Genomic DNA, 27097 nt, shown 5'->3' on the forward strand with positions numbered 1-27097 from the left:
ATGGGCTGTGAGGGGCCCAATCTGACTCTAATGCAGACATCGTTCCAACGAGAAAGCAAAATTGGTGCAAGACAGAATTTTAAAAAACCAGATGCAAAAAAACTGAAGTAAACCGTCTAGGTTAGCCTATAAATGAAGCTACCCTTTATTCTCAGGGTTATGCTTCACAAAACATAATTCCCTCTTGAAACTGCTCCCTTCCTGCATCTACATGATCCATCAATGTCACAGAGGTCTAAACAAGCCGCCCTCAGGAGCTGCTTTTCCAATCAGGCTGTAATTAAACTAAAGCTTGGCTTCATCCCTAGACTCCAAACCAGCGCCGTCCAAAGTCCCCTGCTGCAGGGGCATGTAGAGGGAGGAGGGAGGAGCAGTGGGAGTGGAGAGAGTGGGAGGCTGTTTGTTTTTCTGTCTTGGTGCTTTTTTGACTCATCCAGACCCACAAATCATGGGGTTTTCAGGCATCCTAAATTAATTATGGTCACTTCCCACACAATAGAGAAGACGTGCGTTCCTCAGGGGAACAATAAGTAGCTAACTGCTGACTGACAAATAGATACACATGTATAAAAGATGGCAACGAGTACACACACACACAATGCCCTCCCATGGGTGCACTAATGTCCAGAGCAGCAGATGAACTGGACCAAAGCACTGGCCAAGTGTCAGACCCCAGCTTATATTACGTAGTCCTCTTCAAAGTGTTGCTGTTTGTTTATCTGTCTGCCTGCTTAAACTCACAGCAAGGACATGCCCCATCTCATTTCACATCAGCCTGACATGCAGCGGGGGTAAATGTTCTTCAGGGGCCTCATTAGAAAATGATAAATATAATTAATATTTGAGCATGCTAGCTGAAGCCCCACACTGGAGAATTGGCCTTTTGAACAGAGATGGGGGAGTGGGAGCGCTCCTTAAGGGAGAAGTTTCTGCTCACTGTTTGTGCACATGAGCGTGCGTGCGTGTGCGTGTGTGTGTGTGTGTGTGTGTGTGTGTGTGTGTGTGTGTGTGTGTGTGTGTGTGCTGCTTGCGCATTGCCCTCACAGCCAACACAAACACACACCAGTGAAGGTACAAGCAAATGTGAACAAGCGTGTTTAGCTCTTAGGGCTTAACTCACCTTGACATGGATGCGTTGACAGTGAGCGCAGTTGGGTAGGGGTGTCTAAAACCCCCTGTTGTGATTGGATAAACAGGTTGACCTTGCCTAAGAAGAGGGAAGAAAAGAAGAAAGACAGAAAGGTAAAGGAACAGAGTTGATGGAAGAGGAGAAGCTAAAGCCCTCTGTCTCTCACTTCTCCCCACCGTGGGCCTCTTTATTCTCATTTGATCAGGACAAAAATCTAGGGGATTGCAGAGCGCAGATCAAAGGGAGGAAAACTCTGAACAATTTGAATGCCACAAATCTTGATAGCAATGGCTAATTAAATTTCATAACCCTTCTCTCTGTGTCGACAGAGTGGGGCCCCGTTCCTCCCCAAGCTGGAACTAGGTGTTTTGTTGTGATAATTAAAGACGAAGCGCGGGTCTCTTTAATGGAGCCATCACACTAATTGAGGTCTACACATCCAAAGACAAACAATAATGAATGTAAATTTATACCAAAATAAAGTGCAGCAAATCAAAGGGCGCCATGGCTGCGCTCAAGGCCTCTCTCGGTATTTAGATCGCGGTGAGAAAACATTAAATTAACAGAGCTTAATTTGTAGCCTTTTGTCATATTAACAAGTGTTGACAAGAGTTACCAGGGGAGAGCCCCTATGTGGAATTGTGGGTAAAATACGGGCAATCACAGTTCATTAATCTAATTGAACCATACACAGACATGCAAAATAGTATTTGACACAAAATAGCAAGTTGAGGTTGGTGAGGGCTTAAAGGAGCTGCTGCTATGGTTAAGCAGCGAGTGTGGAAGTTGGTGGGCCAGTGAGAGACAGAGAAAGCTTTTAAAACTGTGTCCATAAATCCATAAATGAAATGTATGAAAGGTAATATCCACTTTTCTTGTTTACAGTGCCACTCTTTAATGGTTTAGCTTGATGCGCACCTTTATGCTTAGCAATCATCACAGCATGAAGATGTTTCTAGCCTTTCCGCACAACTCACAGGAGAATAAAGATGAAAGAGAAGTAAAAAAAGGATTTGCTTACTGTGGTACTAACCATCCCAGCGGATGGGGGATCTGGCCGACAGTGCCAGGTGACAGTGGGTAATAAGGAGATATATCTGGAGGATGTGGAGGCCTTGGAATTCCTGTGGAAGAAGAAAAAGTAGAAAAAGAAGATGACAGGAGGAGAGAGGAGGTGGACAGGACGAGACGATGACAGAGAGAGGAGAACCAAAATCTTTGTCAGTGCTGGGATCTTTTCTTTGTTCAGTTTCACATATGAACGGGGCAGACATCACAGGAGTGCAGATGGGAGGAAGAGGAGGAGGAAGAGGGCTTGTTGCATCGAATGTACACAGTGCTAAATCACACTTCCTGATCAAAGGCCTTTGAGGCGGCACAGCGGCACAGTGTGTTGGAAGAGGCAGAGGGGAAGAGAGGTGAGGAAAAAACACCAACACGATTCTTGTCACATTTGTCTGGTGACTCAGAAGATTAATGATATAAAATGACTGCGGTTTAGAAGTTAACAAAACATAGTATCATAATTAAAGCTTTCTATCTGATCAAAGAGCTGCCAATATGAGGCTAGCAGTTGAATCTGCCCGCTGATTTACACTGACAGTCCTCGCTGTATGGGCGTAGTTATTACATACATGAATAAACAAAGCAGTTAAGAGCTTCCTTTTTTTCAAATTCACCTCAATATTTCTGGATTTAAATCAGATTAATAGTCAATTAGCTTTACATTCGATGCTACCAGAAGTACAACGCAGTGACGATCAAACCCCAATATCCGATCATCAGTCTCCATTCGTTGAAGTGATCCTCAGATTTAGCATAAAACAAGCAGCAAATTTTGTTTTTCACCCACCGACGGTGACAAAGATATCCAATTTAAGGACAGCTCTTTTTGAGGGCATCGCCGAGCAATCACAGCATCCACGGTGTTGCCTTTACTCTCTGTGGCAGCTGACAGGCGAAGGAGCTGCATCGACAAGCTGCCCCGAACGAATGCCTTGAAAAGGTCTCGTACACAGCCAGCAGTAAAAATAACTTTCTCTCTCATGACAAACTTCAAACAGGGAACACTAGACAAGTGTAAAAGTGTGGCAGGGAGGGGTTTATGTGCAGCAGACCAGGAACTGGGGGACATTTTTTATTTCTTTCTTTTTTTGGCTGGCTGATGTGCGTTTCTTCCACACAGCTTGCTTTTTGCCCATCCAGCTGATGCTTCAGGTATTTTGGCCTGTGGTAACAAAGCCAACGTAAACCCAGATGAATCTTCATAGATTAAAGACGTTGGCTTCTGCTGGTGTTTGTTCCCAGCTGATTTAGCTCATCCAGGATCTGACTCTTGAGGAATTATGGTACGTATGGACTCTTTTATCCAAAGCAGAAAACTTTTCTTGGGAGTACAGTTATACCAAAAGTGAGTTCTATTAAAAAAAAAAGAAAAAAAGAAAGCCTGTGGAAAATTATCCCATCGCCACCCAACGCTCAAGACCTAATATAGCTCATTAATTAATTAAACACTGTGCCCAATTAAGCAGCCCCATTAAGCACTACATTAAACAGCAGCTGGCACATTATTTCCCCTTTGTAAGGGCCATCATAATAAGGGAACATTATTACCTAAAACACTAAGTGAATTCACCAGAGACCTCTGAAAAGCATGAAATTATTCAGCACACTGAAAATGCATTAACCTGAAAGGACGGGCTGAATGACAGTTAGCAAAATTAAGTGCTGGGTCAAGATGCTCGTGGAAATGAATGAAATTGCCTTAAAAAAAGTGCGCTGAATGAATGTAGGAGACTGAATTGTGAGTATAAACATGGACACTGACTGCAGGATCAACAGGCTATAAAGCAGGCGTGGAGAAAACCTGTAAAAGTCTGTGTAAATCTTTCATACCGAGGGGTTTTGTGCACTTAGTTGAAAACTGTGTGCTTGCTGGTCTTTAAAAGTAAAGAGCTCCCACTACAGTGGCAGTATTATTTTGAGCATTGGCAATTAGAGCGGTGGCTGTTTACTGAATTCCACGTTTAACGAGAAGTTTACGAGGCACTCTGCAAGGTTGTTGTTCTGAAATGTAAGGCCCTTTTTTTTTTACCCCCCTCAATCAAAACCAAACAATTTTAGTGAGCATGATAGCTGAATCAATCAGAAACAAATTAGAGCAGCAGTTTTCAATAAGAAGCACTTGAGCTGACCTTGTCCTACATTAAGTATCTTGTAAACAGTGCTAGTCATGTTTATGAAGTCATCAAATGAGCAATTAATGGATAAAATAAGCTTTTTTTTTTGTTTCATTCCTTTTCACATTACCTGCATTGAAAGTGTGACATGAACACGACTACATACTGTTCAAAGAGCTGTGGTTCCTTATCAAAGAAGAGAAGCTTATGTGTTTTTTCACCCCTTGAGACTTATTGTTAATTTGTTCGGAACATAATTGGGTTTTCGGGAGGTTCATCCTGTCGCTTTTGGAAAACAAGTGCACTTAATTCTGAAGGTGTTTCGAGCAGAAATCAAGCACGCCCGTCTCCGCACGCCAGTTAAACTTGTGTGAAAACACTCCGGACCGTACCTGTTTTGGGATCCACGTCTGTCTGTAGGTGAGGTGGGGGGTTCCCCGGTGTGAAGTGTTCATTGCTGTAGGTGATCAGAGGCGTGAGAGGGTGCACATGGTGGGGGTGCTGTACCACTGGAACCTTATTAGACTGAGAGACAAGAGAGAGGAGGAGGATACAGAGAAAGATAAGATGGACAGCGATAAAGAAAGAGGAAAGGAGGGGAGAGAGAGAGAGAGAAAAAAAAGAGGCGAGGATGTTAATATTTGGGATGTGAGTTAAAGATTGCAGGCGCCTGCCATAGAGTTACAACTTGAAAGTTCTCCAAAGAAGAGCTATCAAATTCTGGGTATACTCAAGGCGCCAAACCACCAAACCACAGTGAAAATAGCATGGTTTGTAATTAAAAACACTTCTGTGGTGTCACTCTGGAATTCGGTAACACAATCTAAGAGGCTTGTGGGGTTGCCTGTTCACATTTGAGTTTGATGTGTGATGAGGCACTTTTAACCACGGTTGTAAGTGAAGTAATCGATCATCTGTAAACCACAAAAATCAAGGGAGCACGCGCGTATATCCGCAGTCATTAGCAGCTCTCCGCTCAGCTCTCGAGCCTCCTTCTGCTATCCCCTTCCCTCTATCTATTCCCCCAGGGCCCCAGTTCGCGGAGGGTATGGGTGTATTGTAATAAAAGGGTTAGGAGAGAAGAGGTGGGGCCGTAAATCCATTTCTGCATTTTTGCCAAATTAGTTTTAGCTATGTAATCTTCTCTTTGTGCTTCTAAGTGGCGCAGGCCCCCCCCCTTTTTTTTTTTCAATTACCCAAAGATTACAGTTGAGCTTTAGGGGTGTGCTGCCGTGGGCCCCTGTGTTAACCGGAGCTCAGCCCCCCTCTCATCAGGCCAGGGCTGGGGACAGACTAATACACACAGTCCCCAACCACAAGATAACCAGATTAGAGCTCTGCTGTAGATTAGGCTGGTGGCAGAGGCTGCTCTCGCCTCTTTACCCACACATCCTTATCCTGCCCTCAGCAGTCAAAGAAGCAGCACTAATCAGGCTTATCATAACATGGATGATATGTTCAGGGGGAGAGGAGTGAGACACCAAGCTGCTTGCGTGCGTATGTGTGTGTTCAGTCTGCTCTCTCGTAGGCCACACACCCTCATTAGTGACTTTAACCCATGCAAGAAAGAAAGAAAAAAAAGCTCCACTGTGGCACATTTCCAAAAGACTTTGAAAAACATTAATGGGACTAGATGTTGGCAGGGGAGGAGGAGGAGTGTGTGTGGGGGGATACATGCATAAGATACACAGCTGCCCAGTGCTCATTGACAATACAAATGCAAAACTACAGGCCCAGGGCAAGACAAATGTGAGCAGAGATTAATGCTGCAAACTAATCATCCGCCCAGTCTGTTTGAGGCTGAAGTTAATATCGTGTCTGTGTGAGAGCCCGATGCAGCAACAGCCCATTCAGAGTCCCGTGCTAAATTTTCACTGGGTAGTTAAAGCTGTCTATCTGCATGGTTGGTACAAGCATGGCCATCTAGACCTCTATTCTATAATGGCAATGCTAGGGGAGTGGGAAGAGTGTGTGTGGAAGAGGGGTGGGGGGCATTCCCTATTGCCGTGGTCCCAATGAAAGATTAATGAACCCCAGCAGAACTCCAGGGAGGCAGAGAGAGACTCCTGGGACTCATTCACAGCCCTGAGCTGAAAAGGCTAGGGATGGGAAAAGGGAGAGAGGGTTTGGGGCGGGTGTGTGTGTTTGTGTGTCAGGGTTGGAGGGGTGAATAGATGGAATGGGATTCGTTAAAAAGAAACACAAACGAAGGCACTCATTGTTGCTTAGGGAATCCTTATCTGATCTGCACACCCAGAATACAGGGATGAAAAAAAGGTGGAAAAAACAATCGTGATAGAGGTTACGGCAGCTGCTGAATGTGGCCGATGAGTCGGCAGCTGAATGCTAGAAGACGGCCTCGGTCTCTCCCTCTCTCCCTCTTTTTGTCCCCCCATCCCCACCACCTCATCGCTCACCTCCTAACCTCCTCCTTCACGTCTCTCCGCTCCTCCCTCGGGTAATGATGTGAAAGAATGTTGTCAATTCTTCAACTCTCTGCGCTGAAAAAGCTTTAGTGGACTTTTAAATGAGTTCTTTTGTCCAGGGACCCCGGCCATTGAGAAGACAGTTCAAAATGCCCATCCACTGAGTCCACATTTAGACAGAGGGTGTTAGAGAGGGTGTGTATGGGACTAAGAGGGAGGGAGAGAAGTAGAGGGCAGACGATTTACATCACAGTCACTTGTGGTATAAGAGTGTCCTCTTTTTTTTTTTCCTGAAAAGCTCAGAGTGATGCAAATAGCAGTAGGCTGAACTGCCTGCTGGAGGTGGAAAAACGTGAAGCCAGAAAAAGGACACTGTAACATAAACTCAAGTTTTGGTGTTTGTTGCAAGACTTTAAAGGTAGGTCCTTTAAAAGAAGCCTTTATAGTTTGAGGACTCAAGAATTGGTCAAACTAGCCCCCACTGTGTTATCTACATCCTGCTTACATCAATCAGTCAGCTGATATCGACCTTCTTCCATCAGCTAATACGCACACTCTGCATTTTTTGCAATCATCATAACTTCCTGCTGACGTCAAGACAGTACCCGGTGGTCCCTTGCGGAAAAGAGGCCCAGCACCTGCCCTGTGGCCCACTGTGGGACAATGCAAGGCCCAGGACTCGTCTAGCAGGCTGCTGGGTGCTTGAGCCGCACAGGGCCCACACAGGGAAACAAAAAGCAGGCGACGTGGGAGGCTTTACTCTCCCTGCTCCACAAAAGCCAGGGGTAAAAAGAAAAGAACATTTCCTGCCCCTACACCCCCGCTGACTCGCATCCTTCCCACCACCTATGTCGTGAAAATAAACAAATATAGCAGGAGACGGATGCGCCGCTCTGCAGATGTGACGAGCTGATTCGCAAGCTCGAGAAAGAGATTTCGCATTCAAAACAGCCTGAAGTAAAATTTAAGGGCACCCTCTTGTGCGAACATCAGTGAGCACGTTTACTCTTTCCACATCCAGGACACAGATATGGCACCTGCTGCTGAAATCCACCCAGCAGACACAAACAGAAGCAGCAGTTGTTGGCGTTTGATTGTGTTATTAATATCGCCTTGGCTCTTTTTTTTATTCTGATCCGCTCCTCTTTCTTCCAGATGTGAGGTTAAAATGCTCACAGGAAGCCTGCATGTTTTAATAGGGTCATAATCAGCCTCTTCCTGCAAATTCAATCCATTTCAGCAAGTGCATAAATAAAAACTATATATAATATATATAGTAGCTGGTAACTTCCATCAGTGAAAAGCCTTTCAGATGTCAGACCTTTTGGAAGGGAGATGGGGTACAGGAGAAGTCAGGGGGGGAATAAAGTGACAGCAGGACAGAGTAAGACAAAGGGAGGGGGACAGAGAGGTGGAGGCCAGACAGGAAAAAGCTGTTGGCCTTGCATTTCCGCCTGGTGGGACCTTGCAGGGCCAATTTGAGCCCTAAATGTGAAGGTGGCGACCTTGTGGGCCCAGTGGGTGGCTGGGCAGGGGGCTAGAGCCTCTGTCTCCCTGCTTCATGTCATGATATGATGAGTTGTCACAACAGCTTGCAGGGCGCTAATGAGCTGTAGTGAGGCCGGGGCAGGGAAGGGAGACCGGGAAGAGAGGGGTGAGGGACGTGGGGATGACAGTGGCGTGATGGATTGGGGTCCTCCAAATTCCAAAGCAAGCAGAAAAAGCTGCCAGAGCACACTGCCTCTCCCAGAACACGCAAGTGGCCGGAATCCAAATCACATGGAGTGACACCATACAGAAAACAACACAACAGCAATAGTGGGAAGGGGGGAGATGTGTGTGCGCATGATTTGATATAAAGCAAAACAAAACAAAAAAAAAAGAAACAAAGTACAAACGGTGCTGCCACTAATCTAATCATCTGGTATCAATCGATGCTGTCCTGCTGAAATCTGTTTACACAGAATTAGTTTTCCTTTGGGAGGCATAGAGTGCCCCCTCCAGGCTACAGATATTAATCTCTAAGCAAACGCCATATCATACCAATGAATGTTCAAACACACACACACACACACACGCTAGTCCTTGTAGCACTCAGCCAAATCAATCCTCAGATTCAAGCAGACAATCTAAAGGAATACTTAGAGATTAGCAGCGATGGAATATGAAATGCTCTGACAAATTACAGGCTTATCAAAGCCATGACCTTCCAGGATAACATGCTGATTAAAACTCTGCTACATTTCAAAAATAATAATTTTTTGGTTAATCAGAAGAAGAAGCAGGAGAAGAAGAAGAAAACTCCTCAAAATATTAAGAACCTGGGGATTGTAAGGGGGAGGGGGGGTGATTTAAAAAGCAGATATGGAGGTGTTGATCAGTTTTCTCTTGCAGAGAAGATGCATCTCCGAGGGCAAGAGGCTCCCGAGACCACAGTATATTTAAAAGTTAATCTATTCACTTTGCTGCAGTGACATGCTGACTGCTTGATCAGAGCGCTGAACAAAAATATTATGTGGGCCAGAGCCTTTGCTCCCCTTCCTCCTGCTCTCTTCACTAACACTCAAGTCATTCGTCATCATTTATTTTTTTCCTTCTGCTTCCCATCTTTGATAGTCGGCACATCAAATAGAATCGCAGAAAGGACATGTTCTGATATGTCACAGATAAATAAAACTGCGCACAAATAGCTTAAATATGAAGTGGTATTTTGGTAGAGCTGTTGTATTCTGTGAAGACAAATCATCCTCTTAGACACACGTGTGTTCAAGCTTTTTTCCCCCTCTTCCTTTTCAGTGTAAACAGCCTCTTGAACTCACATACCTGAGTTAAAGGAGGCTTCTCTGAGAGGTGATATTGTATGACGGCGTTAAGAGCCAGACTGAACTGTGCCTTTTGAAATGCAATCAGTCCCTAAGAATTTCATCAGAAAGCCGAGCAATTAGAATCTGAATTGAATGGCAACATTAACAAAAGAATATGTTAATCTGTGAGGTTGCCCCAAATCTTATTTTACATTTCACAGCTAAGACATGAGTTTGATCAAATATTATCAAGTAAATAATTCTCCTCTTGAGAGAATCACGTCTATTGCCTTTTTAATTAATTTAAGCACATTGTTTATAACGTTTATTATGTGGGCTTTAAAGTTATGCTCACAAGTGTGTGGCAAAAAACAAATAAATAAATAAAAATATTTGGGATACTGGTCTTGGATCAAGGTCAGGCATGCACATACACAAGCACACGAACATGCACGAGTTTTTAACGTCAAAGTATTTCTAACAGGCTTTTTTTTTAAAAATCAAGTGACCACCACTCTCTCAGCCACCCCACCCCCCCAAAAAAACACTCCCCTCCTCCCTTTCCCCTCACCTATCTACAACCGGCCTGCACCACAACAGCTACCTGTCAAAACAATGTTAAAACCCTTCAGTGGTAAGAAAAAGCAGAGACAGTGAAGAAGCAGGGGAGCAGCGTTACTCACCCAGCTGCTCAGATTGAGGTGCCAGCAGCCCACCTGCTGGAGGAGAGAGAGCCCGGGGCCTAGGACTCCTGCCTTGGCTCCCGTCTCCTCCGGCCCGGCTGGAGCTCCATCCCGCGGGTACATGACCCCCTTGGTTCCACCCCCACCCCCGCCCCTGCCTTCTCCTCCTCCTCCTCCTTCTTCTTCCACCTGGCCCCCCCCCCAGCTCCTCCTTCCCCGTCTACGCCGGGGAAAAGCCCTCTCACTTTCCTTGGCCGCTCCTCTCCTTCACTTCTTCTCTTCCTCCTTTGTCTGTTCCTGTCTTGACTCCTTCCTCCACTGTGTGCGAGTGTATTGCCGGGCATGTGTGGCGCGAGCGTGCATATGTGTTTGTCGTCCCCCCTCGCTTTGCGTTTGGTGCCGCAGCCAGCTGACCATTGTTCCCTCAGGTTTTTGACATTAGAGTGCGTGTCTCCTGACGTGTCTAGAGCAGGCTCAGGGTCTGAGGCCTAGTTCCCCCCCCCCATAAACACACAGTCACCAAATCCTCTCCACCCACCCACCCACATCTGCCTGCTCAAAAAAAAAGGAGGGAAAAAAAGAGGAAAGAAAATCCCCCAAAATCCTTCACTCTAACCACAGAAGCACTTGCTCTTTGCGGCCACCAGTCTCCTCTTCTTTGTCAGAGAAAGTTTTGATGCCGGTGACAAGAAGTATAAGAAGTGAAAGCCAGAATGTGGACAGAGAGAAGGAAAAATTACTCTGAGCAGTTGTTCAGCACCGCAGTAGTCTTCCCACTAGCTATACTCCAGAAAAAAATACTCACAAACACACACACACATACATATACACACAAAATCAGTTATTACCCAAATCCCTGCTGTACGTTGGGTCTGTGTATGTGTTTCTTAAGAGTATGTGTGTGTATGTGTGTGGGCTCTGCTGTGCCTCCAGGATGCCCAGAGACGAACTGGCAGTTTGAAAAGCTTTGGCTACAAGGTAAAGCGAGCAAAGCGAGAGATGGAGACAAAGAGGAGAGAGAGAGCAGGAGAGAGAGAGAGATAGAAAGTGGAGGAAAAAAAAGGAACAAGACACAACAACATCCACAAAGGGAGGGCAGGCTCAGCAAAGTGTGGCCAACAGTCACTTTATCTGTGTGATGCTGACAGTCCCCTCTTCATGCCCACTTTCCAGGGGAGAAACCAAGGAGAGGGAGAGAAAGTCTTCACTCTGACACAGACGTGGCACCTTTCGTTGCAATCTTTCTCTCTTTTTTTTGGTTCCTGTCCTCTACCCCGCTCTACTTTTTTTCCTCTAAACAATACCTTAGAGTGGAGAACAATTCTTCTTTTAACCCCCCTCCTCCCTCCTTCCAACTCAATTCAAGGTTCATGTGAACAAGGCCTCGAGCCCCTCCTCACTGCCCTCTCTTCCCTGTTCTCCTTTTTCTCTGCAACTATTTCACCTTCAAGACCATTATTCTTCTGAATACTGAAACCAAACAATAAGCTTTGTGTGGTCAAGATTCCCCCCCCCCCCCCCCCCGAGCAATTCAAAAGATGTGCCATCCACTGCAGAAATAGACGAGATGTATTTAAAAGGGAAATCCTTCAAACGAGACTTTTCATTTATTATTTAAAAAAAGAAAATAAAAACGTTCCAGAATTTTGCAATGCTGTTTGTTCGCTTTATTTATTTAGTTTTGGGTGTAGCAATAAAATAATAAATAAATAAATGAAATATCCAAAAATATTTTGTTTATCCTAACATGACTAAAAATAAGAGAAGAGGAAATATAAAAAGTTTAGTAAAGTTTAGTTTAGTAAACTGAGAAGAAACAAAAAAAATGCTACATGTTGAGGAAAACTTCTTTTTCAGTGCAACAAATTAATTATTTAAAGTAATAAGTCAAGCTGTCACACTTTTTAAAGAGATTTTAAATTTTGCGTTCTATAATAATAATTAGGCTTGCCTTATTTTAATTATCTAAACACCTGGACCTGAATAAGAACCATGACAAATTAAATATTTATAGAATAAATGTCACATTTATTCAATTTTTTTAACATGACCTAAATAAGAATATCAATAAAAAAATTAAAAATAAAGTTTAACTACAGTGAGAAAATTTGTATGTAGAAACAAGCAATAATTTCTTTTTTGGAAGTGAGGTCAGAGAAATGAAAACACAAATGCTTCTCATTACAGCATTTTAAAAGCTGGCAACAGAAACAACTGCAAAGTTTTTTTTCTTAATACAACAGAGACTTTGTTTTCCTCAAAATACGCTCTCGCTTTCTTTTCCTCCTGCACTCGCTCAGCCTCTCTGCTGCTGTTAGGACCCTGCTCTTCCCCTGGCCTGCAGCAGGCAGTCCTGAGGCCCTTAAAGCCAAAACAAAGCCCTGGGAATGTCCTTTACACAACTTGAACAATAGCGCCGGGGCTCCAGCTTGACAAGTAAAAGAGCTCCGACAAGGCGGTGGCTAATTGCCTGCCCTCCCTCCATTCAGCCGCCCCGCCACACTCCTGCCATCTCCTTTTGTCCCACGTGCACTTTCTTAAGTAAACTGCCAGTTTGCCAGCAAGTGATGGACAGCTCCCAATCATCCGGCCACAATGGCATCAACGCCACAACACAAGAGAGCACAGGGAGGATAAAAAAAACTTTTAAAAACCCTCTTTTTTTTATTCGACGGTCTAAGATGTTCGCACGAGACCGAAAAGTGTGCGAGGGGGAAAAAAGAAAAAGAATGACGGACAAAAAGTTTTACAAAACAAGGAAATGAAACAACCTATGACCTTAGCAGTTCATTGTTTTCTCTGATAAATCACAACAATCGGAGGCAAAATGCACGAGCACCAACTTCAAAGTCCTCAGCAATTACTATAATAATTACAGTATAATTATGATATTTCCAAAAAATTCTATTTGAGTAAAAACAATTGAAATTCTTTTAAACACACAAAATCCAAATTAAATATTGACTCAGATTTTTTTTAATATTACCAGAAGAATGAGAACAGCTGATGTGAGCGATGATCAGATTTACTTAAATTAAAACGTCAATAAAATATATATTTTAAAACTGATTCGATACGAATAACAGCATGCATGAATTAAAATGTGAAATAGCAGCATTTTATTTTTTAAAGCACACAATAAATAAGAATCGTATTTGGTTTGATGTGTTAGAATAATGCACCCCTGTCAGGCTGTCAGGACAAAGCAATCAAACAGTGCCTTTCATTATCCAAATTGTCAATCTGTCACTTAGCAACATAAGTGTTATAAATTGCCAAACGGAGCACAGAAAAATATCCACGGATAGATTCAACCAAAACATGATATTTAAAGTCAAACAAGCACCAGAAAATTAAGCACAGCTGTAATTAAAATGTTGAAAAGTCTTACCATTTAAAAGAGCTGTATTTGAGATGCTGCTCGGTTCCTGGTTAAAACAAGCATGCTGGCACTCATGGTAGTGCACAGACTCCAAGCAGACTCCCACCACCATGTCAGCCACTAATCCACTGGGGGGCAGCACCTCATCTACGGCAGCCCCTCGCTAAAGCCCGATGGGTTAAGCCGATAAGACAGCGGTCGGAGGACCGGGCGACAGCCAAGGTAATGCTGGAGCGAATTTAGGACGGCAGCCCTTCGGGTCCCAGAGCGGGGGGGAAGGACCGCGAGCGAGCGGCCAGAGCTGGCTGTTCACTTTCAGCCACCTCACGCATTCAAACGCACACTCAGAGGCTGCGCTGCTCTTCTCCGCGTCTGTCCGGGACTCCCTCTTTACCCCTTGCCCATCTTCATATCCCCCCTAATAAGCTCTTTTGTGTCCATCTCTCTTTCTTTGATAAGTTGAAAGAACAACAAAAAGAGGGCGAGAAAGAAAAGCTTTCATTCAGCTTGCTTGGAAGACATAAAGGTAGTGGAGTGCTGTCTATAGGAGTTGCCCTAACTTGGCTAAACTCAAGCAGCGGGGTGTCTCTCGTCATGTCATTAATCCCCAAAACTAGCCACGCTCCATTCACTGCTAGTCACACTAAATTAAATGCAAAATCAAAAACACAAACGCCGGGCAGAAGAAGTGTCAGAAAAAGGGGGAAAAAAGGCTAGAGAAAGCTTTCCGATCCAGGGCAAAGGGTGTGTGGTGTTGCAGCCACGTTGCCCCTAAGTCCTGCCCGTCGGTAGCCCCAATTTTTGATGTAGGAAGCCCCGGGAAGAAAAAAAAAAAAACCAGTCTCACAAAAGACAAAAAAAACAGACATTTATCACCAAAAGAGCCTGTCACTGTAGTACAGCTTTTGCACCTCCAACTCTCCTGCCTGAACTCTCTTAAGACAACTGAGGGGGGAAAAGGAGCCCCAACTCCAAAGTCAAACCTGCCAGACAACAAGGCAACAACGGCAGTTAAAATAATACCCAAAAATACAAATAAATGGATACAAGCTGTGGACGGTTTTCAGGAGAGCTGGCAATAGTAAATTCAACCCGGCCAACTGGTGGCTTGAAGAGAGGAAGCCCACTCTTAAAGCCGTGATCCGACCATCCGCTATACCACCGCTGTGAGCCTTTTAACCACAGCAGAAAAAAAATTACTATTGATCTTCAAATGGCGATAATTGAAAAGATCAAAAAGATTAAACAAAAAGAAAAAGAGAGAAAAATCAAGAATGTGCTGACTTACCATGTTGTGCTCCTTTTTTGTTGCAAGATTTTGTTTAAATAAAAAAAATATTTGCTCAAAGATGCAGCATTGGACGTGTCAAATTTTTGTAGCCGTCTCTTGATCGTATTACTTCCACAGTCCTGGTTTCCAATGCGTCTGAACTTTTTCCCTTTCTCTTTTATTTTGTTTGTGGTACCTAGCCTTTTTTTCCCCCTGCTTAAGACTTTAAAAGCCTTCAGCTCAGTAAAGCAGCACAAATTATCTTGCCACCTTGCTCAGCTCTGATGCTTTGGCCGCTAACTTTGGAAGGCCCTTTACTACTGCATCAAAATTAGCATTGTCAAAGCAGTTAATGAATATTAATATTGTATTTGTCATTGGAGCTGGCCCATTGCTGAACTCCAAGTCATCCATCAGGGACAAGATTAAGCACACAATTATTTCTGACTGACAGGGACCAAATCTGGAAGATTTTTTTTCCCCTCCAACAATTTAAAGAAAAAGACACAACATCATCTTAAGGTACCTCCCATGAGACGAGACAAGATTAATACACTTTTAATGAAGCAAGATTTCATGGTGCACGAACAGCAGGAACCTCGAGAAAAAAAGGAGAGAGGAATATAGAAATATTTCGGCTCAATTTCTACAATCATTTAAGCACTGGATTTATAAATTACAACTAATTTCGATGACAGGAGACAAAATTTTACCTCAAAGATTTATATTTTTTTGGAGTGAAAAACATTTGTTCTCTCAGGTATCTTTATTAATACATAAAAGCTGGATTTCACCTTTTTTTTTTTCTTCTTTTGATCATAGAAAAAAATAAGACGTGCGTGCGCTTCAGAGTAAGCGTCGCTGGAGATAAATTTAACATGAAACAATAATTAAAACACGGGACCTCCGGCTCTCTCGGCAGAGCCCGGCAGATCGCCGACCGCTGAGGACCACACAGGCAGCCTGCATCAGCACCACCCGCTGCACCAGCTCCATCCCGGAGCTTTCTCCCCTGCTTCGCCGCCCGCTTTCCACTGAAACGGCATCACAACCAGCAACTACGGCTCCCGGCACAATTTTCCAAACCTTCATCGAACGTGTGACAATTCTTATTATTATCTGAATAATAATAATAATGCTGGTTTCATTTCTCCAATGAAAATCCTCATCGGAATTATTTAGTAAATTTAAAGCTCTCGTTGAAATATTTACCTCAACAAATATCACTGCTACTAACACGTGTCTAGAAAAATTAAGCAGATGACGCATCATCTTCTTTACTCCTCTGTATCCAAAGCACCTTTTGCATGATTTTAAAAAAAATACAAAACACTTTTCTTAGTATTGTAAATTTTGAACGGCACCATGCCCAGCTTTCCCAGCAGCATCCTTCCTTTCCCCACAATTATCTGATTTCTCTTCTCTTTTCAATCATTTCAATCGGGGGAACGGACAAATTCTTACCGGGTCCAATTAAAACTTATTTTCTGTTACTTTCTGTCGTCTGAAGAACACAACCATAAAATAAAGCGAAAAGGCACAGAAGCAGTCGCACAAAAAAATGGCAGATGTGGGGCACTAATGCCAGCAGCCCAGTGAATTGGTGTGAGTGTAGGGGTCAAGCTGCGGGCTCACCTTGGAGCGCCGAGCCCCTGCCGACCACCCTGCCGGCTACCTAATACCATTAGTAACCCTTAGATGAACATACTAAATTGGCCTTTTGTTCTCCAGGAGCTGATCCGGCCTCACCAACTCACTGGTATCACGGCACCGAATGCAGATGGTGCTGGTTTTCTCTGAGATGAATAGCGCGCTTGAGAAAGCGCTGCTTCATCCCGAATCGCCCGATCTCTAAAAGCCGTCGGCGCGGCATTATCTTATTTTATTGTATTTTTTAAATTATGTCGCTTTTAAAAAAAACTGGAAATAATTCTTTAGATTTTTCTTTTTTACCAGTTTATTTACTTTTAAATCTGAAATTTAACTAAATGTGTGTCATACATATAATTTAGTATAAAAATGTGAAACTCTTAATTTGCAAGATTGTTCAATGTTTGATTTCACCGGCTAAAAATTGTAAATGTAATAAAATTAGGAAGCTAACCTAGTTTAAAAAAAAATCTAATTAATTGTGGGTTTAAATAATTATCTCAATTAAACACGTATCGCTAAAAATATCAAAGAATCAAAATTTCAAATGTGCATCACTAATAAATCATTTCTAATTAAAAACATAACAAATTTAGATTTTAAACATACATCTCTTTAAATTCAAATAAGTGCAAGGAAGGGAATGACTCAAATTTAAATTACAATTAATAAAACAATCTTTTCATTGTTGTGACAAGGGCACAGACACTGATTAAGTGTTCACACAAGGCCGTCTATGAAAACAGGCACCAAACGCTGCGAATTAATTCAAGTTGAGAGCCTAAAACAGGTCCAATCTAGGTGAGGAGGAGAGAAGGGAAGGGAGAGACGAAAGTGAGCGGAGCAGCCAGCTCTGTGGCCCAGCGTGATCACATCAGCGCTAGTATCAAATTAACTCTCTGACTTTGAAATTTATTGATCTGCTATTAAGACACTAGTGAACTTGATGAAGTGAGTGCTGTAGGTGACTCTGGGACTTCAAAGTGTTGCACCAGCCACATAAAACAAGCCACTTTGATCCCGGCTCCGCTCCTCGGATCTGGAGAGGGGGCTTCAGAGGAACCCCCAATTCTGCTCTCCTCTCTTCTCCCACTCATCCCGGGCCCGGGCTGCGGCTCTCTCTTTCCCTTTCCACATCTGTTGATGCCCCAAGAACCGGCAAAGCACCGCTGGCACACAGTGTTCAATCGCACCAATGGAGAACGCAGTAGTGCACAGTGGTGCAGACAGATGTTTTTTCTGATTCACTGAGAAATCATAATAAAGCAACACACACACACACACGAACACCAAAAAATGCAATACGATGTCAAAACAACAACTAGACTAAGGCGGCCATCTAAGCGCAATGGCATTAAAATTCAGTGTCGATAAGAAGGGGATTCTTCATGCCAAATACGGCATGTAATAAGGTCGACGATGAGAGAGACAATGCAGAGTGGAAGATAGCGGTACTATTGTGTGGTGAATACATCCCCCTCTTCGCTTAAGGCAAGTCTTCCCACTACATTAAATATTGTGTGCTGCCAATCACACCTGCCTTTTTTTTTTTCATTTTGTGCCACTGGGTGGAGGTAGTAGTTAATGTTTTCAACATGCACTCTTATCACTACAATATACCGAAGCAGACACAAACCACAGCCGGCCCACAGAACACCACCTCATCTCCACAAACTAAAAACATTACAGGACAAAATACAGGAAATAAATACGGAAAAAAAGCAACAACTAAATAAAATCCTATTTGTTTCCTCTCATCATTTTTGCAACAAAACAGCCTACAAAACTTAGGTTTGCCCTCCACTGAGCTGCTAACTTAGCGGGATCAAGTAAAATAAATATTAACGGCTAAATTAATCATCGGGAGGACAGTGTTTGCACTCAAGCTCCAGTGCTCAAAGGCAGGGGTGTGTATGTGTGTGCGCTTGCGCGCGAGTGTGTCTGCACTTGGAGTACCGGGGCTAAGCTGCGTCTGTTTAATTAAGAGGGGTAAAACAGATGACAAATGCGAGACAGTTAAACATTTAATGTGTGCTTATCTCCCCCCTCATTTATTTAGTTGGGAGAGATTCAGAGTGGGTGGCGTTTAAGAGTGATGTGCCGGCGAAACGCTGGCGGAATTAGAACGCAGCCCCGTGCGCCGCGAGAAGTCAGCAAGCAGCACGCAGCCATTTCCTGACAATTGTTTTGACGTTTTGCAACTTAATTCTGTTTGATGGGAAAGAAAGGGATTAGGTAATAAATCAAATAAACACAAATATGGATTCTGCTACACAGCTGTTTCTGAAAAGCAAAAAAAAAAAAAAAAAAAAGGAGGACAACGTAAATGACAGCGTAACTCGATTATGGATAAAGTATTTTTAGCATCATTGCCTAAATTGTCAAAACAAACCATGCAATTAAAAATGCAACTATATCAAAGGCCTAGTTTCTCCTTCATTTCACCTGACAAAGACTTAATTTTTTTTTTCTGGTTGATCCCCATTGTGTATCTCGTACTGATGCACATTGCCTAGAGTCAATGTCAAATCCCAGCTCCAAAAGTCCCGCAAAAAATACAGAACGAACAGTGCCCGCGGCACACACATTCCTTTTACTCAACCCACTTGCAATATCTCACCCAAAGTTACCGTTTCCACTGTGACAACGTTAAACTGAAAAACAAAAAAATATTACATACCTAGAATATATACTCTACCTATACTGTGTGCGTGTGTTTATGTAATATATAGCGTCTGTTTATCACAGTATGTTAAAGAAGGGAAGAGAAAAAGAGAAAGAGATAAAATGGGGTGGAAGGGGTGGTGGGAGAGAGAATGGAAAGCTAAAAAAGCACAAAAAAAGAGAGAGTGAGAGAGAAAAAGAAGAAAAGGAGGAGGAGGTGGAGGAGAAAAAAAGCACTGTGCCAAAAGCATATATAAGAGAAACCTTCACCAATTAGTGGGGAGAAACGGGAGAGGGAGCTGCCGCGGCGTCGGCACTCAAAGAGCCAGGCCTCGCGGCGAAGCTGTCATGTCGGCAGGATTGATCAACAGGCCTGCTATTTCTAATGGCATGTTGTCATGAAGCTGCAGCCATGGGGAGCCACCTGCCTCAGTCCTCGCACAGCACTCCGTGTGTATGTGTGTGTGCGCGCGGTGTGTATGCATGTGTGTTTATGTGCATGAAAGATGGTTTTGGGGGGTATTTCAGCAGCCATGCCTATTCTGTGCCCATATATCTTTTACTAACAATTTGAAAACAGCCTGGAATCCTCCTCCCACTCTCTGGCAGTCTACCTTGCCTACCCCTGAAGGTGGAAGAAATGTGCCATCTTGGATCTTTCTTTATTCTCACACACAGCAAAGCCAAGCTGAGGTAAAATCCAAAACAATGGAAGACCACAACAATAAAAACAATAACAATAATAAAAATAATAATCATAATAATAATAGATTAAATTTGTCTTTTTAATCTTCACAGGGAATAATTACTGTCCGACAAATATATTCCTCAGTTGTACGGTATGAAACACGACACTACAAGTAAAGTTATCCTGTCTTTGATTAAAGCTCGTTTCCGTTTCATTAAAAAAAAACAAGAAAACCCAACAACAATCTGTCTAAGAATAACCAGACAATGGAAGCTTGCTTGTAAAATGCCGACCCAGAAAAAGCGCAATCAAAAAACGAGAAAATTACTTTGTTGAAAAACGTCACGTTATCCCCGTTTTCAAACTGCACTCGCACTCGCTAACAATAAAAAAGTCAAATAAAAGTTACAGAACTTGAGAGTTCAAGGTAGCGCGGGCTACTTGGAGTGCGTGTCACGTACAGTTAACCTTTTTATCGGGCATGCCTGTGGTCTCATCAGTCGATGAAATTCTTTGCCCGCGGCGGTGGCTTAGCCGAGGGACATGGACCAATAGAAAAATATTTCATTGTGTTAGCATTTCAAATGGCGAGTGGAGGGTGGAGAGGAGGGCATTTGGAGGGGCGGTGGGGGAAGTCGCTCGAACCGATCGTTGCCAGCGGAATTAATTGCCTATTCTGAGAATAATGTCCCTTAACCACGATTCTCGGAGGGCCGAACGCTAGCAGAGGCCACTTTTTTTTCTTTTTTTTTTTGTTTGGTGTCTTCAAAAAGACGAGCGCTTAGGGGTACTGGCCGTATTAGGGGTTTAGCTCAGTCCCCTTCAGGCTGGGAAAAATAATCAGAAGCACTGAACCAAACTCAAGTAATCCGTACTCCAATTAAAAACGGCGAACCCATTACACTGAACATTAGCGCATCGACAAATAAAAACCTTAAAATTACGGCTAAATTGATTAAACTTTGCCAAATTCTGACAAATATTTGGAGTATTAGCGCAAATTCACTTTAGGAGAGACAACACGAGAAATTATCCTTCTCCGTTCGGCTATCAGCCAGTGCTCGATAAATGGCTCAAGATGGCGCGACCCCAGTGGTGCTTCTATCCTTTTATTTAAGGGGATTTAAGTTCAGGCTCGGCTACACATTGGCCAAGCATATGCAATGACCCTAACTGATATTGGTGCATCTTTTAGCCAGATCTTAATCTAACCTTTATAAAGCTGTGCAGCTTTTCAGACTCAAAACAGCATTAAGAAGTAGCATTGTTTGGTGCGAGGAAAGAACAGCCCTGGGAGACGACGCCACAGAAAAGCTGGGGCAAGGAGCCCTCTGGAAAAGCAGCTGCTTATGCACTCCAATCAGTAGACAAACAAACCAAAACCCAACGGCTACGAAGGGAGGGGAAAAATTTATTTTTTTTCATTTTTTTTTTTTTTTTGAAGACAGACAGGGCATCCCAAATGCTACCTCCCTCCACATCGACCTCTACGGGCCCATTCGCGCTCGGTGTCAATTTCATCCCTCGGCAGATGGACGGACGAATTCGCAGCAGTCCCCATTACACGCCTCTCCTTCGCTCATTGTGAATTCAGTCAACGAAGTCAATCTTATTAACTTCCGCGCCGGTTCACTCATGACATTTTCTTCAATTTTCTCGCCAACATCAAAAACATCAATTAGCAGCTCGAAAATGGGAAGGAGCGAATGACAGAGTCCGATAACGCAGCCTTATTTGAAGCCGAGGGTAAATCTATTCTCCAGTTTTGAATGTGTTCATTACAATTGCGTTTTCAAAGAAGACCTCCAAATAGCAAAGAAATTAAATTTATCTCCTAGAAATGTCCAGAAATTGTTTTTTTTTCTTCCCTTTCTTTTTTTTTAAATCCTGTGTCTATCTCTCAGCCTCAGTGGGTGACACAAAGCATTGTGGTGCTACATTTTCTTTTTCTCATTAGAACAGATCACAACTCCCACAGAAGTTGAAACCCTATACTGTAACCTCTAGACTAACCCGTAGAAATTACTTTAAAAGGAGTCCAACATTTCTTTGGGAAGAAAAAAGAAGGCGATAAAGTAGCCTGCCCGTGACCTACGGATCCAACAAAAATACTAGACGATAAATGCAGTATCTATTTTTTACCCTACAAGGGGAGCTATTATCAGATTAAAGGAATAAAACGCTTTACGGGGAAAAAACGCTAGGGCTTTTCTTTTGTATTTATCAGTTCTCAAAATCAATCTTCACACGAGCATTTATCATTTAATTTACACGGCACCATTTAAAATGTGCTGTTACATTTTGTTTGTCCTGCAGCAACATTGTCACACGAATTCTGCAGTTATATTCATTTATGCCAAAAAAATTATAAAATTTGATTTTAAAATATTTTTGATACATCCAAGACTATTTTTAAAGAAATCTTAAAATCGCTGTTTATTAATAAAACAATTTTTATCATGAAATTTAAGAATGCATCATCTAAATATTAACAACAACAATAATAATAATAATAATACTACAATTAAATAATTTTTTTACAATAAAGTAGCATAATTACGTAAGTAACATTTGCATTTTTTTATAAACTATATTTTAAAATAGACTTACATTGAATAAATGTAATAAATTTCGATTAAAAAAAACAAACGAAAAAACAAACAAATCACAACCATTTTATCCACAGCCTCATTGATCATTTCCTGCTACTCCACAGCACAGTTACATCAAAATGTGAAATACAAACCTACACATTAATGAAGAAGCTCTCTCATGGCTCAACTCCTCTGCCTCCCATCACTGATGAACATGTAACTCAATAAACCTCGGCCGGTAACCTTTAAGTAAAAGGCTATTTTTTTGCCGATATCCAAACATTGTCAGACGGCTTCCTCATGCTTGAGTTACATCTCCGAGGGGGTGAACAAAAGCAACTTTAGTGGCTGTGGAAAGACACTCGCAATGCGAGGGGGGGAGCGGGCCGGTCGCTTACGGAGATGTGCGTATCACGTTCCTCCGGCCCATTGATTTCTGATCTTTTGACATTATTTAGTAGCTTTTTATTTTCTTGCCCGTCTTTTATTCCATGTCATAAAAGACATAAATGTCCAAACAAGTGATGTTGGGAATATCTACTATCTGTCAGAAGAGTAGGCTTTTCCCGGCATTAAAGCGACCGAATGCTCTGACGCAGTGCCGAGAATCGGCGGGATGAAAATATCACTCTTTGTAATGGAGGCTAATCAGATTTCGGATGCCGTTTGCCTTCTAGCTAAAAGGAGATGGAAATGCTTGGAGCAATAGGGCTGTAACCAGTATACTTAAGAGTTCATCGCAATCCTGACCTCGACACAAAAGGCCTTGCGTTTGTTTTCTCACACTAAACTGGTATGTACGGCCAAGAAAAACGGGACGCGGAGTCAAAATTTTAATTTATTCCTAATGTCATTTTAATCTTTATTTCTGTTCTAAATAGACATGGCTGAAGCGGCGAAGCCGGCATGCTAAACGCAGAGGAAAACGAGGCGATGCATCTGTAACACGGCTGTCGGCTGAATGTTGAACACACAGTAGTGATCAGTTCCATTAAGCGGGGATTTGATCATCTCCCCCGTGCGCTTTCACAGCCCGGCTTCAGATTAGATCACTGTGAAAATGGTCAAATGGTGTGTTTATCTCTCTGTAATTATTTTGATGCAGATGACAGAGATTGGTTGTTTGCATGTGGTTAGATGAGTGTGCACAGTGTGAGCCAAGGCATGCACACACACTCTCAGACAGGCACGCGAGCGTGGAAAGAGCTGAATGGGTACTCTCAATGCCATTAACCCATTAGATAATTTCAACAAAGGCCTGAGAATAATGTTTTATGTGCAAGGGGGGAAATAAATTAATGTTCTTGCTGGGCAACACAAATGGACTTTCAATGAGATCGAAAGCGAAATCCTCGGACAAGAATGGCGTGTGTTGAGCTAAGCTTAAACATGTAACCGCTGTGGTAAAAACACTATCTTACCTTGACAGAAGTAAAAAATATTTTGTTGCACCCCTAAAAACAAATCAAAGCAGACTACGTGCTTTCATAGGAACACATCTTGCAGAAAAACAGCAGGAAAATGTGTAATATCGTCAGTCAGTAATGATGTTATGTCTAAAGTTTAAGTTCTCTCTTGGCACCAGCATAATTGAGGCACAGCTGATCTCCACTGTGTGAAGAGGACGTTTTTGTCCTTCCAGCCTCCGCTGCTCTCAGGATGCCCCCTCTACCTCGCTGTGACCTTGAGCGAAACAGCTTTAATCCTGAAGGGTAATTTTAAGATCTATTGCACACTTCCGAGGCTGATAATTACATTCAGATTTTTTATGAGATCATGAGCGTGATCTTTCGGCTCGCCCTATAATCACCTCTATTTTCACTTCACTCAACTTAGGCTGTGTCACTAGATTACCGGCCCTTCGTATCTACCTTCCCAATTACTTTTAAGAGTTTTGGATGGACAAATTTGTGCTTTCATGTCCCGTGTTAGCAGATGAGTTGCTGCTTCTGGCCATGAAAGGAGAGTTTTTAATGAGCTGAGGTAAGGTTAATTGGTTCACTAAGATCCTCTGAGTCATGTGCCTCTATATGAAGTGAAGTCCATTTCCTGGAGTTTCCCCCGGACGTGTTTAATAACAAACACTTCAGCCCAATTTTCATGTTCCAGGGTGCAGGGAGAAATACAGTGAAGCTTGGCGAAGGTCTGTGTGGAGGGGGTGGAGGTTGGTTGTTTTTAGTTGTGTTACTTGCCTATACTATTAACGCCATCGGTGTTTATGTTTCTTCTGAGACCAGTGTGTAACTTAACGAATGCAATTATTGCTGTGTATTTCACAGATACCTAAAAGCTAAGTACCAGCAAAATATTATTCTGCGGCTTCTTTTTTTTAAAAAAAATCTGAAATCATATGAGGCTGCACACTGTACTTATTCACTGTGGTTGCTTGTCACATAGACCACAGTTGGGTTTCGCTTGGTTTTCTGTTCTCCAACAGTGTGTAAGAAGAGCTTTCATCTGTCGTCTAAGCTAATTCTGCATTTATCTATGGCGTAATATCCCTAATATTCCTAACACGATGTTTACTGAGGCAATGCACGCTTGCACATCTCAATATTTGCGACCATAAACTGCAAACAGTCTCAAACTCTGGCATTCAGCCTTGACTGTGGTTAAGAAAAAACACTCAACTTTTTGCATCTGTCAGGCTTGCACCAATGCCAGTGTTTAAAATAAACAACCTTGGGAAAACTATGGTTGCATTTATTGGGTTTTTGTTGTTATTTATTTGATCTTTTGCACCAGAAGAAACACAATCTTTAAGCATTTAGCCAGCGTATAATTGATAAGACACAAGAATATGCTACTGATAAATATAATGCTATTTGGCAGTGAATGGGTTCAATATCAGCATCCCTGGCATGTACACATATCAAGTTTACCCTCAAAGTATGCAGCAGTTTCAATTTGGACTCCCCTTTCCCACTCAGGCTCAGTTCCAGCTGCGTGCTTTTCTATCAGGTTTTTCACTCCAGTATGCAGGCTAGCTCAGAACATGATCGTTCCCATATGTGTTTGCTCATCACGGGACAATGAAACTGCATGAAGCTTCTGCTATTGTTATAACTTCCCAAACCATAAGGGTAAATTCGCAGCAACTTGCCTTCACTTCAGCGCAAGGGAACCGCTGCACACACGCACACACACATCACACTGTTTCACTAATCTCCTGCAAATGACTGGGCCTTTCACTTGCTATTAGAAACTACATGATCTGAATCTGCCCAGACTAAAAGACCTTGTAATCAACCCTGGTGTAAATGTGTTAAGTTCAGTGTCTTGTTGAGGGGGGTTCAATGGTCCTGACAGTGTAATTACGGGTTGCCGCCACAACGCAGCGGCCAGCACACTCAGCGCTAATTCAATCCATCTTCATTTCCAAGAGCAACGCCCCTACCATTGATGGATAGTTATCATTAGAGAGTGACAAAGCACTGAAACAACTGAGGCGTGAGCAGCAAAGTGCGTGTGTGCGTTTGTGTGCACACCGGCAGTGGAAGAGGTGTCCTCTCTGATGCACACTGCTGCCCCAGACAGCAGGATTGTATATTACAACAGTATGAATACAGAGAGATGGGATGGTGAAGAACTTTGGGTCAGGGAGCAGGGTTGCATCCTTCACACACACACACACACACACACAAATAAATACACAGAATACCCGCACAGAGTATGTGTACGTGTTCACAAACACGCACAAACAGTTTGGCTCGCTGTGACCCCGACACACAGAGAGGCTATGGCTCAACTCACCAGCCTTTTATAGCATGCTGCTCACACTGCTCAGACTCACACACACACACACACACACACACACACACACACACACACACACACACACACACACACACACACACACACACACACACACACACACACAGGTCTGGGCACCATCTGCAGCCAAACACTAAACCACAGGCTGTGATTGAGGCAGACTGGCCTGCTCCTCTATATTTTCAGTCTATATATTCAGTCCACCCTGGGCTGTATATCTTAATTATGTGCTCTACCTCTTTTCCTAAAAGAAGCAGTGATGGAGTCTGCCAGTCAGGCACTGGAGCAGCAGCAGGCCACTGAAATGAGGCCCTTCCAGTCTTTATGGGGCCTCCAGCTCAGCCACTGCATCATTACACGACTTTTAAGCTCTGGACAAAAACACAGTGGATGCCTTGTTCCCCGTGTCTTTCCTGGCGTAACGCTGCATAATAGAAGCGATCCTGTTTATGGCATTTTTTCGTCTCAAGCTGCACGCCTTCAAAACAAACTGGAACTCCGAAACTTTTCGGGAAGACTAACAGGCTGTGAAAGGCTGTAATGAGTAAATAGCTCAAAGGGTAGAAGGGGAACAAATAGCCAGAAGGATTTTAGCGCTGTGCTGTGCTCACTGATTTGTCTTTTCTCTCCTAGCGGGTTGCAGCTTTAGGGTCGCTGCCGTCTAATACACACGCGCGCGCGCACACACACAGACACAGGTTAGGCTTTGCCGTTTCAATGACTCAATCGCATCTGGAGCTCTCCATCGATTGTGGTCAGTGACCCAGCAAAGGCCCATGTGGCGAGCGCCTTGCTCCACCTCTCCGAATCAGACCACATTCAGAAAGGAAATCAGTATCATGGCCGCCCCTGTC

At 43.1% G+C, this 27097-nt stretch overlaps 1 protein-coding gene across 18 annotated transcripts in view; it reads right to left on the reverse strand.

The window, feature by feature from the left end:
- The window catches only part of tcf7l2 (transcription factor 7 like 2), a 107929-nt gene that overhangs the window by 13134 nt on the left and 67698 nt on the right, over positions 1 to 27097 (reverse strand). For all 18 annotated transcript variants that reach the window (XM_085466391.1, XM_085466390.1, XM_085466389.1 and 15 more), the window contains 3 exons: positions 4701 to 4833; positions 2151 to 2253; positions 1121 to 1207 (listed from right to left, as the gene is read on the reverse strand). In XM_085466391.1, the coding sequence (XP_085322517.1) occupies positions 1121 to 1207; positions 2151 to 2253; positions 4701 to 4833 (323 nt within the window). The remainder of the gene's footprint in view (positions 1 to 1120; positions 1208 to 2150; positions 2254 to 4700; positions 4834 to 27097) is intronic.

This window comes from Copadichromis virginalis, linkage group LG8, assembly GCF_057382275.1.
Source record: "Copadichromis virginalis isolate Kocher_CV1m ecotype Utaka linkage group LG8, C_Virginalis_male_GT1.1, whole genome shotgun sequence".
Lineage (NCBI taxonomy): Eukaryota > Metazoa > Chordata > Actinopteri > Cichliformes > Cichlidae > Copadichromis > Copadichromis virginalis.